The sequence below is a fragment of the Asterias amurensis genome, chromosome 6 (assembly GCF_032118995.1).
Source record: "Asterias amurensis chromosome 6, ASM3211899v1".
NCBI classification, from domain to species: Eukaryota; Metazoa; Echinodermata; class Asteroidea; order Forcipulatida; family Asteriidae; genus Asterias; species Asterias amurensis.
In genome coordinates, this window is record NC_092653.1 from 2,081,604 (window position 1) to 2,100,408 (window position 18,805).

General features: G+C 36.7%; 1 protein-coding gene across 2 annotated transcripts in view; it reads left to right on the top strand.

Moving 5' to 3' along the window:
• LOC139938365 (kinase suppressor of Ras 2-like) overlaps window positions 1-16,687 on the top strand; it is a 46,983-nt gene extending 30,296 nt beyond the window's left edge. Inside the window, exons 6-22 of one of the 2 annotated variants that reach the window (XM_071933828.1) lie at window positions 1,394-1,495; window positions 2,729-2,798; window positions 3,370-3,456; window positions 4,005-4,114; window positions 4,421-4,459; window positions 4,843-5,070; window positions 5,551-5,596; window positions 6,073-6,148; window positions 6,803-6,895; window positions 7,746-7,840; window positions 8,473-8,557; window positions 8,799-8,887; window positions 9,338-9,434; window positions 10,052-10,185; window positions 11,698-11,838; window positions 12,435-12,564; window positions 13,134-16,687. In XM_071933828.1, coding sequence (XP_071789929.1) covers window positions 1,394-1,495; window positions 2,729-2,798; window positions 3,370-3,456; window positions 4,005-4,114; window positions 4,421-4,459; window positions 4,843-5,070; window positions 5,551-5,596; window positions 6,073-6,148; window positions 6,803-6,895; window positions 7,746-7,840; window positions 8,473-8,557; window positions 8,799-8,887; window positions 9,338-9,434; window positions 10,052-10,185; window positions 11,698-11,838; window positions 12,435-12,564; window positions 13,134-13,292 — 1,781 coding nt within the window. In that variant the 3' untranslated portion in view covers window positions 13,293-16,687. The remainder of the gene's footprint in view (window positions 1-1,393; window positions 1,496-2,728; window positions 2,799-3,369; window positions 3,457-4,004; window positions 4,115-4,420; window positions 4,460-4,842; window positions 5,071-5,550; window positions 5,597-6,072; window positions 6,149-6,802; window positions 6,896-7,745; window positions 7,841-8,472; window positions 8,558-8,798; window positions 8,888-9,337; window positions 9,435-10,051; window positions 10,186-11,697; window positions 11,839-12,434; window positions 12,565-13,133) is intronic. The other variant, XM_071933829.1, reaches the window with a different exon arrangement.
• The last annotated feature ends 2,118 nt before the right edge of the window (window positions 16,688-18,805 follow it).

Genomic DNA, 18,805 nt, shown 5'->3' on the forward strand with positions numbered 1-18,805 from the left:
CAATTAAGGGCACCACAGCAAAAGCACAGTGCACCATGGCAACTGCTGTGGGTGCTCTGGGTTATTTTGGGGCCTAGTATTGAGAGCCTACGGCCAAATCCAAATTGGTGGCTACAGCTTTGGCTATGACTGTGGCTAAGGATGTTGCTATGGACATCCTATACTTCAATGCATGATGAGACGGCGACCAAGCCGTAGCTGTAGCCGCCACCAATTCAGATGCAGCCTCAGCTAGGGTTCAAAAGAGTCAACCCTGACCTACATCCACGTTGTCAAAGACGCTTTGCAGAAATTAATATGGAAAGAGTCTTTGCAGTCTCAAAGTCAAATCACTTACCTCAAAGTGATCTCCTCAATCTATTCAAAACAAAGATTTTGAGATAGTAAAAAAAAGTAGAAACACTCCTAGGACCTCATTTCAATTCAGTGCGCTTTGGCCAAACTTCCCAAATTTAGGTCCAGAATGTCCCTGTTCTAGGGATAACCCTTACACACACTGTCCAAACATTTAAGCTTTTAACAGCTCTTTTAAGTCTGGCTTAAAGTCTCTCCAGGTGAATAAACACAAAAGGCACTATCGTGTATCTTTTAAATATCACAGGGAACAAGATACAGGTTTCATTACTTGAAGTAGACACTGACCTTCAACTTATGTTGAGTTTGTCTCGCAAAGAATTTCCTCTTTTTTTGTTCGCTTTCTTTTCAACGAAAACCTTGCCCTTTAGACACAAAATGATAGAAATTTAAGAAACAATTCCTTGTGTGAGGAATTTTTTTTTTCAATACTCTTATCTTCAAGTTCAGTCAAGAGGGAAATTCAATAAGAAATTTATTTTTGATCTTATTTTTTTTTCACATTTCCTCAACATTTTCTGCATGGAAATAAACTGTTTAATAAACTGGTACTCAAAAATTGAATATTTGAGCACCTAACAATTAGGTACCCAAATATTGGATAAATGTTGGATATTATGAGCACATTACAACAAACAAACTGGTACTTTGAGCCCATTGCAACACAAACAGGTACCCAAACATTGGTTATTCAAGCACATTACAACACACTGTTTTACACACTATAGTGCTTCAGGTTTTGAGTTTAGCATCTCTTGTCATAGCCCTAAATATATTTATGTTAAACATGTTGCATGTTTACTTGTTTAATAACCTTGACTATTTAGCTACATTTTTTTTGTTTTATCCGCTGAAATTTGCATGTCATTAGTATAACTTGTTAGTTTCATTTAGATCACCAAAATTAGTTTGCTTGACAATCTAGATAAATAAATTAGTGCTCCAATAACTTTAAAAAAAATATGCTTTTATTAACATCCAACTCAACTTCAGTTTAAAAACGTGAATACATTTACCAATTATACATCTCTCCTTTTAGAATCTCCACCATCATTGGTGAGATCCATTCATAAACAGCACTCCACACCAAATGGAGCCATCCTGACTGCGTATAGCAAATCCGAGACTAATTTAAAACAAGGTACCAACGACAGGAATACTCTCTTTTTCTGAGTACAAATTTCTTTGTAGACAAATATCTTCTTTAACTCTTTCATGCGCTAACCAGTTGCTTGAGACTGGTTTAAATCTCTTCAGAAAAATAGTTGTAAAACAAGAAATAAAGATCACAGGGTCACACAATTTCAGAATGACGGTGCTATTGTATGCTCATCTGGAGGTTGGTTTATAAAAAAATGCCTCGAACCATTTGACAAAGCAACGGTCTCTTTAGTTTAAAGAATACAAATTTAAGCGGTAACTCCTGACTAAGCAAGTCATTGTACAGACATAATTCAAATCTTAATTAAACATGGCATCGTTCAGCCAAAGTGCGGCTGAATACAAAAATAGTATTGGAACTAAATGAATGAGAATCAGCATGTGTATTCAGTATTGGGAATACAGGGAGCCAGACAAAGGTCTAGCATAATACTGCCAAGAGCAGGCGTGATATTCATTCTACTTAATTCTGATTTCCAATTGTTCAGCCCTCAACAAAATTGTTATTAAAGAGCCTAGAAAAGTCTTTAAAAGCCAACCATACATGTATGTATGTCAGCCCTTGTACTCATTAATACTTTTCTACCCTTTTCCAAGGGCATAGGCCCTTTTTGAAACCACGGCTTCAGCTCCAGATTTGGCTCAGGCTAGCTTGACCCCGCGGTTGTTCTGCCAATTGCCCGTGCTTTGCGTGTATAGGCGATCAGGGCTTCAGACGAGAGAACGGAGCCTGAAGCCGAATCCAAAGTCGTGGATTCGAAATGGGCCCTTATATGATTCCCTCAAGAGACAGAATTGGCATGTGAAGTCAGTGTTCATGTTTAAATGCATGCCTAGTGTCAGTTTGTAACAATCACTTGTTTTGTATTGCTGTGTGAAAATGAACGTTGAATGAATTAATCTGCACGAGTTTGTCCTGTGCTTACACAAAAGGATAGTACTTTTAGTATTTAATGTTTAAGTGCACTGATGCCAATACAAACCTCACTGTTTAAAACATCAATATAAATCTTACCAGCATGATTGCAAGGTAAAAACAACTGTCCATCAAAAATAGGCCATTGTCACATGTTATTTTGGATGGTAACTTGTCACTGGTTAGGAAATGAAATTTGATGTATAGTGGGTGTACATCATGAAATATGCAAATATTACTTTAAAACAGTCTGGTACTCTACCTTTATGTGTAACTATAACAATGTTTTTTCTTCAGATACTCTCGCTGTACCCCCTCGCTCACCTAGAACCCCCCGTAGCAACATGGTACATTCCATAAAGCACCGGTAAGTTCCTTTTTTTTTTAAAGGCCCGGTCACACAGAGATAACGAGATCGGAAACAAGAACTATAAAAATGCACTCCCTCAATTGGTTGAATGGGAGTGGGCGTTTTCTGCGTGGAGCATTTCAACCAATAGAATGTGTTCTCTTTGCGTCGTGATCGTTATCGTTATCGCTGCAGTGTGACTTGGCCGTAAGACATTAGTTCATGGATTTATTTCAGCGATGAGAAATTTCAGACTAGTTTCGAAATTCTGATTTTCGCTGCTGTACTTTTCTCCAATTCAAACAAAACATGCTCTTTGAACTACTTTTCAATCGCAGGGGATACTGTTCCTAAAAGCACTGTTACTAAAAGCTCCTATAACTCCAGGAGTTACCAAAGAGTGGAACTGCCATAATTTTGACATATTTTCAACTAAGTCTGGATTCCCAATTTCAGACTTTTTTGTCGGCAGTGACTCTAATTCCTGTAATTTCAAATGATTTGTAAACGTAAAATAGATGTTGCATTTATGTGCAAATCAGTATAGGTTTTTAAGACATTGACCATACATGTTCTTTTTTCTTTTTAGGTTTAGCAAAAAGAAATTCTTCCCTCCTCAAAACTGTGATTACTGCCACAAGATTATGCTGAATGGCTACAAATGTAAAGATTGCAGGTAGGTGCAGACCTTTTACTTAAGAAAATAACATTTACATTTAGCATGTTTTAAAACATTTAATTGGGGTTGACTATAGCCAGGGATCACACCTAAGTTTACGATACAACCTGGGGAGTGGCAGCAGAGGGATCACCTTTCATTCAAAATATCAAGCAATGAAAACTGGGGACTGGGGAAATTGTTGTATGATTCCGGATTGAACAAAGAAAATTGACATGCCGACTCTCTTCAAACTGAATGAAATTGTAGATTTTTTTTTTTTTTTTTTTTTTTACCTGTGTGGGCAATGCAATGTCTTCTTTCGGAGATCAATTAAGTTTTCTTATGTCTTATGTCTTTTCCTCTGGAGACACAAACTGGGACATTTGGATGCAATTATATATTCTATAAATTTCTTAAATGATGAAAGTTGAAGAAAAACCATGCTGTCATTTTATGTGAAAACACAAATGTCTTTATTTATTCATTCGTGATTGCTTTGTTAAATATTTCTTTAAAAGTAACAACTTCAGTTAAATATTCCTGTTGCTCTGTATTTGTTATAGATATGTCTGTCACAATAAGTGCCAACCCAACGCTGAGAAGGTACACTCCTGTGGATTACCTCCAGGATATGAGAAGATTTTTAAAGACTCGTATGAGAATAAATATGGAGGTAAAGAGGAATTTTTCAATTATTCATTATTATTATTCTTATTATTTATTTAGCCAAGATTTCAACAAACACTAGTACAAGATATAACGTTACTGATAAAATATAACAATCTTGAAGTATCACAGTCCTGCAAAAGCAACTTAAATGTTCATTGGAGTTGAAGGAGGGAGTGGGTAATACTATAAAGAATACAAGGTGTTGAATATGTGCACACACATTTTACGATATTAAGGAGAAGAAACTGACAGTTTGGTTTCTGACCCAACCCAACTGATTGTCATTTCAACTGTGTTTTTTCCTGTACAGGAAGTGGAACCCAGTCGCCTCTACTGAGCAGAAGGACAGGTGTGTAGAATGATAACAAAAAGCACAACTTTAAAATTAATGCTGCTTTTGTCAATTAGGGGCATTGTAAAAGGATGTCTTGCCAGATACTTCATGAATGCAAAAGAGGCATCCCTAGTCATTGCCTAGGTGCCCCTTAAAATGTTCCAGTAGGGAGGAATGCAAAATTAGACGGGCAGTAACAAAAGAGTCAATCTCATTTTTTTAAAAGGTTTTCCGGGCTACCTGGGATTCAACCTTCAGTTGTCTCAAGTTACCTCTTGTTTAGTTCTGCAGTTCTCCTTACCGCGGAGAAAACGCCTTGGTGCCCTTACCCTTTTCAAGCATCAGGCCTGCCTTCCCACCAACCATGACTATATTTTGTTGTGTTTTCTGTTTGATAGCACACTCTGAAGCAAGTTTGACGTTACCCGGTCAGGACCACCGTTACCCCCCGTCAATGCCAGCGTTCTCACTCGGGGAATCCAGCTCCAACCCATCCTCAACAAACTCATCTACTTCATCTAGCCCGGTGCCGTTCACTGCCTCCTCCTCAAGTACAACTCCGCCCACTCCGGCACACCCTTCTCCGTCACCGCACATGGAGTGCAAGCCCCAGTTTCAATTCCCAGGTAAGTGGTCCACTATCTCGGTTTGCCGCTCAGAAGAGTCCAGGAACAGTTCTTGCTTTAGTCAACCTTTAGAGCTTTTGTGCAAAGAATTACATTTACACTAGATGAAGTTATTAGGTTCTTTCAGGTTCATTTTTAGTATCTTTTTAAACTAGTGACAATGAATTAAAATAAACATTACATTTTCAAAGATCTCCTCACATTAAATTCATAATTTTGTCTGCTTTACAACCAGTGTCCAATTTGTTTAGAGCTGCTTAGCACAACAAGTAGCCCAGTACAACAAAAATATGCTTAACAAAATAAGATTCCCAGCTAAATTATTTCACTTGTTACTAGTGTGCTGTAATCAGTATTGGGTGCTCAAGCAGCTATATGAATTGGGCCCAGGTAAAATGAAGCACGATGTTCAATGTAAAAGTACCAGAGTAATACATAAGTTAATATATACTTTATAATGATTTATTTTGATTTGTACAGATGTAGCACCAAATGGCCTTCTGAACCCACACTTTGATACATACAGGTAAGACAGTTCAATATTTATATGTTGTTGTTTTTTAAACAGTGTTTAAAGAAAGTAAAATAAAGAACATTTCATGGAAGTATAACATACAACTAATACCTCTTCTTCATTTGTCTTGTTCTGATGTTAATATTTGGTTGTAAAACGAACAAAGTGCCTCAAAACTCAGAACACTAGTAATGTTCTAGTTTTATTTGTTAAAAATGGGACTGTCAAAATTGCCTTTGTGGAATACTTCTTTTTAGAAATACTCCCTGTAGAACGGCACAAATGTGCAGTCCATCAGAAACATTTTTATTTTTATTTTTCACACAACATTCTTTTTCTTGAATGTGCCCGACATTTGGGACACTCCATAAAATGAGTTGGCAGCTGAATTGCAAAAAAATAACTGTAATAAATGTTATAATTTCATCGAATAAGGAGATAATTTAGAGTTGTTAGTAATTTTAACCATTGACTGTTTATCATTGCAGGGATTCTATCCATGCCTCTATCAACAGTGACAGGACAATCACAGTGGATTCTCATAACTCAAATGATTCCCATGATGTAAGCGAATATTTTATCTTTATAAAATGTCTTTATCTTTTCTTTTTATTTCCTTTTTTTTATAAAGATGCTATGTGAGATTTTTGGCCCCAAACATTAAAAAAATAGATTTTTTTGAGTGAATGGTTTTTCAAAGGGTATCACCCGCTCTAACGAAAAACAGTTTCACTTTTAATGGTCAGGAACCATGACAAAAATTTAAAACGTTTCAAACACATAAGAATTGGTCACATGATATATTGTCGGGATCTCGACAAAAATTAATTTTCAGCACTTTATTTCACTGCTACTAATAATTGGCGGACTTTTTCGAGCAATGGCTCAAATGAAAGCTTGTAACTTTCTCGACCCCCAATCAAAATACCTTATGAATTTTAAATCAAAATTGTTGGGTCAAATCGGCCAAAAATCTGACATAGCATCTTTAATCTTTATTTTGTGATAAGTAAGAATAGTTACAATTACAGTGGATTCTCATAACTCAAATGATACACACTATGAACACTTGCTTTCCAAAATTTTACACACTTACAAGTACGTTGTTAAATTACCATTTTTTCCTAAGCCATTGAGAAACTTTTAAAGGAATGTAATTTTGTAAAATCACATGTGACTAATGATCGTTGGGGTTCTTTTTTTCCTGTATTTTTCTAGCCTTTCACAGACTCAGAGAGAACTTTACCTGAAAAGGTAGAATACATTGACGATGTGGATATGACAGACCAAGTCTTACATCGGAAAAACAGTGTAAGTTAAATTTTCATGTATCTTGGGTCTGTTTTAAGGGAAGGAATACGTATGTGAATCACTCTTTAAATGAATGGCAACAAAAACCATTGGTTTAGGAGCCTACAGCAGCTTCCGATGGTATAAAGCATTTTGAGAAACATTTTGCTTCAAAGTAATGTGTTTATGTTAAAAGATGTCAGTTTTTTATGCCTCAAGGGTGGCATGGTTGGCTTGTGCGTAAAGCGCCCGCCTCTCACCAAGGTGACCCCGGTTCGATTCCCAGACTGGGCCATATGTGAGTTGAGTTGTGCGTTGGTTCTCTGCTGTGCCACAAGGTTTTTTCCATACCATCCAGTTTTCCTCCCTCGGGGGAAAAAAATCAAACACTTTCAATCTTTGGCTGTGCTTCATGGTCATAATGAGTTGATGTGGCTGGCAGCCAAAGGCCCCCTTGCATGCCAGCTTCTCGAACATGTTGTAGCCGCGTCCTTCGCAATTCAGCTCTTAGCTGCGAGTAAGGATGATTAGCACCCCCCCCCCCCCCCACAGTTATTATAATTATTAAAACTTGAATCAGAGTGTATATTCCTATCAGGTATTATCATCCTGCTTTGACATATTCGCTCCGGATATTTAGTGATATCTCAAAAACCCGACCACCTTTTATAAATGAAGTTTTTCGCATGTTAGTTATATTGTATACATCTACATTAATATATAGGATTAAAACAATTGAACCGATCAACAAACCAAAGTAACTTTGCCTCTAAAAATGTGCTTAGGGGTTCATACCTACTTTTACAAGAGTTTCCAAGGTCCTAAGATGTGGATTGAGATTAACTTGTTGTCTGATTTTGTTCCATTATAGGCAAAGTCGAACGTGTTATCAGAATGGGAAATTCCCCCAGACCAGCTTGTCATCCAAGATCTTGTAGGCACAGGACGATTCGGACCTGTTTATAAGTAAGTTCAGTCAATAAAATTGCTTCAGTTGAACAAACTTAGGAAGTGTCAAGGCCGAGCGGTTAAGAGCACCAAGTTCAAACTCTGTTGTTTCTGATCAGCAGAGTGTAGGTTCAGGTCCCGGTGGTGACACTTGAAAGCAAGACACTTAACCATGATTGCTTCGTATAGTTGGGGAGGAGGTGCTTTCTGCTCTACCAGCCAGGCTTCTGATGGATGGGACCCAAATTGTGAAATTTGTTCTATATCTTCAACTGTCAGTCATTACTCAATTATGTTGGGTGTTTGTTTATAACATTCCTTTAATATAATTTATGAACTAAAAAGCACCCTTGACGAATGTATGATTTCATGATAACAGATGTGGATTTGGTTCACATGAGATTTTGTTTTAGAAAGTGGGAAAAAAACACAACAAGAAACAGTTAACGAGGGTGACCCTTCCAGCACAGCTGATCATTTGGGGCCCTAACATAATATAAAAATACATCAAAAGATAAAATACAAAAAGTGACAAGCAGAAGGCCCGTAAAAAGGGAAATTAATTACTAAAAATGAACACAAGGCCTTACATACACAAAAGGAAATGGAGACTGAATGACCTTAACTATTGTGTTTTTGCTTGGATTCAGGGGCAAGTGGCATGGAGAAGTTGCAGTCAAGATGCTAAATATAGATATGGACGATGATGAACAACTACAAGCCTTCAAAACAGAGGTCAGTTCAGAAATAAGTCGATGCTAATATTTAGTGGATAAAGATATAAACTATGTCAATGCAAATTTGGTCAACAGTTTCACAAATTACAAATGGCAACAGTTTGAAAAGTATTCCCGTAGTAATTGTTGTTTCCAGCTTGCTCTTTTATTCTACGACTGTCCTGAATAAGATTCTAGAAGATTCATCAACGATAGCAGAGATTTCTAACAATCTGAAAACATGTGTTTCCTCTCTCCAGGTGTCACAGTTCAAGAAAACCAGGCATGACTACGTTGTACTGTTCATGGGAACGTACCTGAAGCCACCAAACTTAGCAATTGTTACAAGGTAAAATGTGTAGGATTTAAAATATTGCATGGTGGAGTAATGTTTAAAGTAACAACATGTACCTGAATAGAATTTGAAACTTTGCATGGTGTGAATACAATCTAGTAAGATTTGCCTTGACACCATGTACTTGAGCAGGTTTTCGTAGATAACAACCACTTCTTCAGATGCAATAATATAATAATAAAGACTTGTAATGCGCACATATCCACCCTGCTAGGTGTTAAAGGCGCAGAAGGCAACAAGCCAAGTACATGCTACATACAAAAAAAATTAGATACTTCAAATGCTAAATAAAATGGTAAAAATGGGGGGTTTATAGAATTGGAAGGTACCTCTTATTAAATTTCTCTTAAATTTCTTAAATGCATAGGAAACAGTGAAATAAATTGGCGAGACCTTGGAGGGAATGTGTACATTTCTAACAGCTGTTGTTTACTTACATTGCAGTTTATGCACAGGGAATACGCTCTACACGAGTATACATCAAAGAAACATTCGTTTTGGAATGAACAGGACAGTTGCCATAGCAACACAAATTGCTCAGGTAAGAAATACATTGGCTGAGAGTCGCGCAAGGCTCATACTGAGATAATTGTTTGACCTCGGGGATGGCTGACGCATGTCAACCAAACTAAAAAATATAACATTTTTAGAAAAGCAGGCACAGAGACAAGCTATTAATTTTGGTTTTTACCCATACACCGATGTGTGTTAGCACTGTATACTCAGTACTTTCCCGAGTCCTGTGAAAAAATATCACAGGCATGTTATTCGGGTGGAATTCGAACCCACGACCCTTGCAATTCTAGAGCAGTGTCTTACCAACTAGACTACCGAGGTTGCCCGGCAGCTAGAGGCAGTTTGAATCCTATGTTTTGGCAGCGGGTACCGCAACGATATAATAGATAATAAATTTGATGTTAAATTTGCATCGGGGATAAAGAATATTAAGAGACAAGCTGTTGTTCCATAAAAACAGGATGAAAGTGTAAAAAGAGCCTGAGATCAGACATGTTATATTCACCTCCATGAAAAATATGTCTTTGAAACTTTGAAGTGGTAAAAAATTTCCTCAATTTACCCAGAATTTTCTGTTGTTTTTTAATCACTTTAATACTGACATTCCATTAAGAAGGTTTTATATATATTTTTTCCCAACAGGGTATGGGTTACCTTCATGCTAAGGGCATTATACACAAGGATCTCAAGTCTAAGAATATCTTTCTTGAGAGGGGCAAAGTGGTCATCACTGACTTTGCTCTTTTTAGCATTATGAGACTCTCCAGAGAAAACAGGTAAGTACAAAACAGGAATTCCAATATTTGTAACATTTTATTTTTACAAAGTTTTCTCACCACTAAAGCATCCTTAAAGAACAAAGACTGTTTCAATTCAATATAACAATAGACTGTGCAAGTCTCGCGCTCACCGGAGCAAGAAAACACCACAAACGAAGAACTTATTTTTTTATGAAGTCAAATCTTTGCTTTAAATTATTCTTTGTGCCGAATCTAAACAACAACAAAAATCATTACAGCTTGTTTAAATTAGTTTTACCTTTTAAAATAAATATACAATTAATAGGGTTTTAGTTTATGTATAGACAAAAGTAAAACTCTGGGACTAGGATGTTTATTTGATCTTATATTTTTTGAAACCCCCGTTGTAAATCTACGCCCGAACGTGAAACTACTAAAAGCTGGTTTATACGCGGATGCACGATGATACCGACACCTGAAAGGGCTTTCCACCCCGCGCGACCAAAACAAGCTTATGCATAAGTTTCATAGAAAAAAAATTAAAAATACTTAATGAACTAATAAAATAATTAACTTGGATAGTTAATTATTACAAGACATACTTGAACCTGGCATAAATGAAGGAGCCAAATAGTTGTTAGCCCGTGGTACACTTTTTCATGCATGGCCATCCAGAGATTGTGTAAATGTTCTCCCATATAACATCCATGAGCTACTAAAACTTCCTTGGGGCAAGTAAAATGTAGTTTACTAGCGCAGAGGGGTACTTTACAAAAAGCTTATAAATGCAAAGCCTGAACAGCCATGTGGTTTATAGGGCTTCAACCTTTGCACACATGAATTAATAGGATTTGAAACTTTGCACGGTGGAAGTGTAAGAGTAGTTTGTGGTAACACAATGTGGACTCTTTTTTAGAAGTGTTCAACTGTTGGTTCTAAAAACAAACAAACATGAAAGAACCATGACGATGACTAGAGCAAGCTACTCAAAACGTTGAGACCAATTTAAGAACTTACTCCGCGGTAGTACAGTTAATCACAATCCTATAAGTAGTAGTCCCAGCCTATTTCTATACCATCCGCCCGGGTAATAGCTAAAAAGCCGGACAGTTCTTTTCAGAACTGAGAAGTCTCCTGAACCCCCGTACATCTACTCCGCGGTAGTAAAATAAAGCAAGACAGTTCTCTAAGAACAAACTCTACCTGGCAAGTACATACACACATGGTGTTACCGCAAACCAAATAGTAATAATAAGAAGAAGAAGAAGAAGAAGAAGAAATGCTTATATAGCGCACTTCAGTACTGCAAGTACTCACAATGCGCTTTACAAAACAAATAAACACATTTATACAATAGAAAGCAACAAATAAACTAATCAATACAATATTACAAAAAAGATTGAGTAAACAAGTGAGTTTTGAGATGGAATTTGAAGAGGTCCGGGTTTATCTGGAAACGGAGGGTAGCAGGAAGAGAGTTCATAAAAGAACCATTTACAAAGTTGTGAACTATCTTTAATTTGTTCTCCTGTTGTCCTTTTTAATCAGGCGACCTAATGTAATGATCATCCCAGATGGTTGGTTATGCTACCTTGGTCCTGAGCTGATTCGATCCCTGCGTGTTGACGCTAACGGTAGTTCAGATAGAGAGTTACCATTCTCAACTATGTCCGATGTCTACGCATTTGGGTGAGTACTCCAAACTTCCAACCTTGTTCCAACCTAGGTCTGTAGCCAGCCTCTGTGTTTTCTACAGGTTTGTTCATGCGAACCATGATATGGTAAATGTGCCACCAGTGTGGTTGACCTAGTTCCTCCAATCAGAATTTTTGGGACCAGACTTTCTGCTTCTTCTCATCCATACACTCTTGATTAGCTGAGATGTAGAACAAGGAGCCATTCCAACAGCTTTATTTCACATACTTGCTTTAGAACTCCTTGTCTGGTGCATGGTTCCCTCCATCCTTCAATAAAGACTGTTTGAGAAGGAGTATCAATTCTTACCTTCAGCTCCACTGAGTAATTTTTCATTTAATAATTTTTCTTAATGTAGCCCCTTTTAGCCTTGTTTGGGGTGAATTCTGCGTAAAACAAAAAAAACAACAATAAAAATGTCAAAAAAGCCAACACTGTAGGAGATACATGTACTCTATAGAAACTTATAGAGGAAACAAGCGCAATTGCCCCCATGCCCCCCGGTCATTGCCTCAGTGCCCTAATTAAATGCTACAGTAGAAATTTACAATTTTGTCATAGTTCTCATTTCTTCTTTCTACCCTCTACAGCACAATATGGTATGAGCTACTGGCTGGTGACTTACCATTTCACAAGCAGGCAGCAGAGTCCATTATCTGGCGGGTAGGGAAGGGTATTAAGCAACCCCTCAGCAGTCTGCAGGCTTCTAGAGATGTCAAGGTATGGTTGATAGTTGGCTAGTCTAATATGAATGATAGAATTGGGGTTTCAAAGAGTTTGTAAAAAGTAAATTTTGTCAAAAGTAATGTTGACAAAGCTGGTCACTTTTTGACTGTAAGGCTGATTCCGAATTACCGACTACAACCCACACTCTGCTGATCAGAAACACCAGATCTTGTGTCTGCTGCTATTAAATGCTCTGGCCACGACACGCCAGTCGTGGTTAGGATTGGTTAATAGATTGTAGGGGTTTTGTATGTTTTGACTCTTAAAGGGTCTGGGTACTTTTTGTACGACACAAATGTCTACAGATTTAAACTAAACCTACACGATTTAAAGATATGATTGTGGAAAGCTTCGATTAAAATATTACTTGCTGGCGTGCTGTAGTTTTTGAGAAGTTAGTAAAACAATTGCACAATTTTTGTTTCCATAATCTACCCATACGGTAGATTTCAGTACTGGTAGATACACATGGTTCTACCGCAAACCAAATATACATTGATACCTCACCATACAATGCCTCGAATCCCATATGATGTTTTGTTTCTATTTGGGTTCTTTTACAGGATATTTTAATGGTGTGTTGGAACTACAACCCAGAGAAACGACAGGAATTTACGGACATTATAAAAGTCCTGAACAGACTGCCCAAGAAAAGAGGCGGTCTTCATAGAAGCCCCTCCCACCCACTCCACTTATCTCGCTCAGCGGAGTCCGTGTTATAGCGCCCTCTATAGCCCCTGGTGGAGGAATCTCCTTCAGCGACTTGGAACTCTTATCTGCCTGGGAGAAGTCGTTTCTGGTGCAATTCTCGGAGTCCCGTTCACTTCTGCGGCCATCTTGGGTTTGTTCTTGGAAGATGTAGCATGTTAAATAATGAAGTGAATTTCTTCATGGATAGGCACCCGACTATTTTGGTGATAAATGGACATCCCATAAAATTTCAGCCCCGATTTCGGAAACCTTTATTTCCGGTCTTCAGTTTGTGGTTGCTTGATTACTTGCCCTGAACTGCGATTTTCAGAAAATTACTATCTTGCAAAAAAATAGTTAGTGGCCTGACGTTTCAACCTTCTCAAAGGCTCAATGACAACACAGCAAACATGAACAGGATTACTGGGATAGATTTTACAAAGAGTTAAGACTAGTCTTATCTCGAGTTAGGACGAGTTACTAGACCTAACTTAGGACTAGCCTTAAGGTTTTAATAACTCCTAAAGAATTCTAGGGCTATCTTTGTGAAATCTACCACTGGTGTAACAAAAGCAGGATAGAGATGAAAGGACACAGAGAAAGCAGGGGATGAACAAAGAGGAGGGCAACAAAAAAGGGGATGTTTTGGAGAAGGGGCTTGTTCGACCATAGGAGGTAGGGAACACATACAAAATACGATCTCAAGATGATTTATGAAAAACCTTCAAGCAGATAGTGAAATACTGGGAACAACTTTCAACCATGTGTACAAATTCTAAAAGTTCCGAAGTCCGAACTTCTCGGTCTATAACCACAACTGTGTTTCAACTTTAAATTTATCAATTTACTCTCTTTTTTGTCATACATAATGTTTATTCATTAATCGTCACAATACCCCCAAATATTTTATTGGCATGCTTTGTAAAATAACTTTAAACTGCGGCTGGCTCTGCTATTTTTTACAAGGATTTGTTTGTTTCCCTCCTGACTTTTAAAGTGGAGGTACACAAAATAAAAATTCCATCTGTGCATTTTAAGGGAAGCTGATGAGCTCATACCAAAATTGTTGCATCATTTGTTGTTGTTTGAAAGCTGACAAAAAATCATCATTTTGATGTTTGTGGTGCAAATTTCTTTCATAATACAAAAAAATCATGGGTTATTGGAAAGGGAATGTTCTGAAAAACCTTAAAATGAACTTTGTGAGAGGGAAAATATACTTGTGAAATGGAAAATATACTGTAAATTAGTTTTACTCTAAGCAATTTTAATATATTGGTATGAAAATATTGCTGATAGTTTTTTATATTTAACTTTTAATTATTTCAAGATTTGGATGGACTTTTTTCTTTTGTTATGGGAGATGTCCCTTTAGGAGGGAAGAAAGCCTAAGTTCATGAAGATGAAATTCAACAGTTTTTTTTAATACAGGTTATTTATTTTGAAAAATATGCAAATTTAAAAGGCTGAGGATGCACAATCATGTTTAAGTTATTGTCTTTTGTTGATTTCATTATTCCAGAGAAATGTTGTCTTTGTTTTCAATTCTAGTTATCATTACATTTTCTCCCAAAGAGCCATTTGCATAGTATATGTTTTACTTCATAGCTTTACAAGTCACAGGCTTTTGCTGTTTTGCAGTGATTTAAACCCTTGTTTGATTGGACCATACAGTAATTCTTTTTACATTTCATCAAATTATGGATTTCAAGAATCTATAACACATTTCAAGATCAGTTTTTTATTCAAAATCTTCAGATTAAGGTAATATTCCGGTGATTGTCACAAGTTAAAGACACTGGACACTATTGGTAATTGTCAAAGACTAGTCTTCACAGTTGGTGTATCTCAACATGCATAAAATAACAAAGCTTTGAAAATTTGAGCTCAATCGGTCGTTGAAGTTGCGAGATATTAATGGGAAAAAAAACACCCTTGTCGCACCATGGTCACACGAAGTTGTGTGCTTTCAAATGCTTGATTTCGAAACCTCAAATTCTAAATCTGAGGTCTCGAAATCAAATTCTTGGAAAATTGCTTTTTGAAAACTACGTTATTTCAGAGGGAGCCGTTTCTCACAATGTTTTATACTATCAACCTCTCCCCATTACTCGTAATCAAGAAAGGTTTTACAATAACTATTTTGAGTAATTACCAATAGTGTCCACTGCCTTTACGCCCGGTTCATACTTCTCGCGAATCACAAAAGCTTAGTGAATTTCTTTTGTTTGCATCACATATTTGCTACCAGGTGAAGTATGAACTGGGCTTTACAAGTAAACTACAAAAAAAAAAACTGAACACGGAATGCTTTAAATTAGCATATCCTTGTAATGTCGTCGTCAGAATTCCAAAGAATTCCCATCAGAATGTGTTTTTTATTCACAAAGATGAAATAACCTTTTTAATGACCTCAGATGTTCCGTATCTTCTTCTTTTTTTAAGGAGACTTTAAAGCGTGTTAAGCTGTTTCATTGTAAATCTGTTTTCAATGAATCTAACTTCTTAGGAAAAAAAAATTGTTTTTTTCTTTTTTATATGAAACCGGGATTTTTACTTGTCATTTTTTTTTACATTTTTTATTTATTGACTGATTTTTATTTATTTTTTATTCAACGTAAAAAATTGTTACCATTGTTGTGCTGGCCATGATAATATTCTGATAATATTCACCTTAATGTTGTAGAGAGAAAAAAGGAAGGATGAAAAAGTGTCTTTTCTGTTAGAAATTCTAGAAATGATGATAATGATGTACATTTCTGCATTGCTATTTTATACTAAAATGACCAGCCTTTGTGACAACGGTGCTATGCCTTGTGTAACTTTCAAACAATTTCTATACATATTTAATTACAGTTGTTGTTTGCTAATTGGTCATTTCACAATTTTTGAGAGGTGCATCGCATAAGAAGTTAGCCGGAGAAAATTGAGCCTCGTTTAAACTACTGCCCATGATGAGTAAGATTCATTCAGTTTTATCCAAGAAGATTTTCGTAGTACGTGGTGCTAAATGTAGATGGGAAGCGAGACTATTTGGCATTTGCGTTACCACAAGTGATTGTTCTTTCGAAGTAATAATCTAAATGGTAGAAGTCTTTTTTCACTCTGTGAGATTTGTTCTCATTTTATTTGCTTCACTTCAAAATGTGTAAGCAATTTCTGTGTATTAAGTCTAACAAGATTTGGGGTTGAACAAAAACAATTTGACAAGAGTGGGGGGTTGAACCTCCGAATTACTGGCTGGCGCTCTACCAACTGAGCTATCCAGCCCTAAGTTTTGTTATTCATAATCATGCCAATAAAGAGTATCTGCATTTAGTATTAATCTTAACAAGTTTTGATACGGTTCCTTTGAAGTATGGGTGTTGACACTCCACAAAGATCACTGTAAATGCATGTTTAATATGTAGGGACCCCTCCCCCTCCCCCTCCCCCCCTCCCCCTCCCCCTCCCCAGTTCAGTGTTGATTTACTCGGCCACTTGCTGCTGCATCACTTATGAATCAATAACGAAAAAAGTAGCAAAACTATTTCAGTCATTTTAAAATAATTAATATAATATCGCTTTGCCTTTCCTTAAACACATTGATTTTTTCCAATTGTAAAATCATCACATGCTCTGAAGAAAGTGTAAGGTCGTTTTTTTTATCTTGCATTTTCTGCATAAATTTAAAACCTAATTGTACATTTCCCTAACTGTTTAAGAATGCTCACAGAAGCAAATGGCCGGTTGTATAAATCACACACCATTGTATACCCCCAAACACCACACACACCCACCCAAGCTTGTACACGCCTGCAACCGTGGACTGCCTATTGTCCCTCTTTTGTTTATACTCTAACATTTTGCAACAGCTCCCATTGGTTTTGTACACATTTTCCAACCGTTATCGGTCCCGGTTCGAATGTGTATACCTACTCACCCAAACACCTGCAACCAATCAGGGGCCTCATAATTATTGACCCTCTGTTGTTTCGGACATGCTCTCCAACTTGGGACTTTCACCCAACTGGGGACCCTATTGTTCCTTTTGTCATAGGTCCCCTGTTTGAATGTGAATACATACCCCATATGTGCAGACTCTACAAAATGCATCCTTGTGGGAAATTATATAGTTTGTTCCCTTTGTCCGTGTACTTAACATCCTCCTGTAGACTTTGTACAAACCCCAGTTTTTTTAATTCCCCTGTGAAGACCTTATGTTTTCCTGTAAGGTACCAAATATGAGCTCATGATTGTCCGTTAACTTGTTGTTAAAATGCTTAAATTATTCCATCTCATTTTCAAACATTATTCAAGGGTGCTGACTGTACAAAATAATCTTCAAACTTGTTTTTAATTCTCAGATAAAATGGGCATGATGAACTTTTTACTGTCTATTAAATATGCAATTGTATTTTAGGTAATGTTTTCATTATCAATTTGAAAATTTTAGTAAACACCAACTGTTTGGTTTTATCTGAAAGGCAAGTCTTAAACATGGAGTCAGATATACAGCTGTGGCTAATTCACCTACCTATTCTTCAGTGTTGTTGCTGAAGTCAACAGCCATAGTCAAAGACGCTTAATGTAGAAGTGGCTAAAAACTATAGCGGTGGCTCCAGTCTAGCACCCCCTATCCACATGCATTGTTACAGTGAGTTTTTTTAATCAAACCCTGTCTAAAATGTGGCCTTATGTGGATTGTTTTAAGACTTTGGTCTGGTACCGAAGTATTATGAATTTAAAGAATTTATTGTATGACTAAATTCAAAAGGTGAAAATAAAGGATGTGGGTAAAGAATGAGTATTGTTATTAGTACTGAATGCAAAGTGGATTTACAAGTAACTGTGAAGCTACCATGACTCCATGTTGGTACTCCTTGAACAAAAATAATGGTATAGAAACGTACAGAGGAGAAAATGATTATTCTTTGTATGTTTGTTCTGTAACAGAGCGACAGTTTGGCGGCTTATTTGTGAAGCCACTATGGTTTCTCTGTTAAGTCGGTAGACGTTTAAGAAATGTGTACAAAACAAGTAGAGAAGAAAATTTGACATAATGGTACCAGACCACTGAATTAAGAAATGGCCTTAGCTCTGGTTAAGGCAGTATAACTTATTGTAAAGGAACTGCTTAAAAAACACAGTGCAATTTTCTATTTATTGCATTTTGTAGATGGATAGACAATGGAAGAAATTTGTTTTTTGAGGAATTTAGAAAGTACAGGATATTATAGTAACTCATTTAAATCTGTAAAATACATGATACATCTTTTATATATATGAATATAGAATAATCTTCTACTTGTATATATATGACGAGATCCATGCCTTAATGTACTTGCTATGTCATTGAGTATAATGTGGAGCTATTCACTCACAGAAGAAGATTTTTTTGGAAAACAGGAATAAAATACTCTTCTATCTTGTATTGAATATAAAATGGGTTTTACTCTTGTCCGTTTTTTTGTTGTTGTCAAAACTGTGTCAAAACTGTGTCTTCTTTAGTCAAGAGGTAGCCTTTAAGTTTAAAGGCAGGGTATGTTTTGTTACAGCTTGGAAG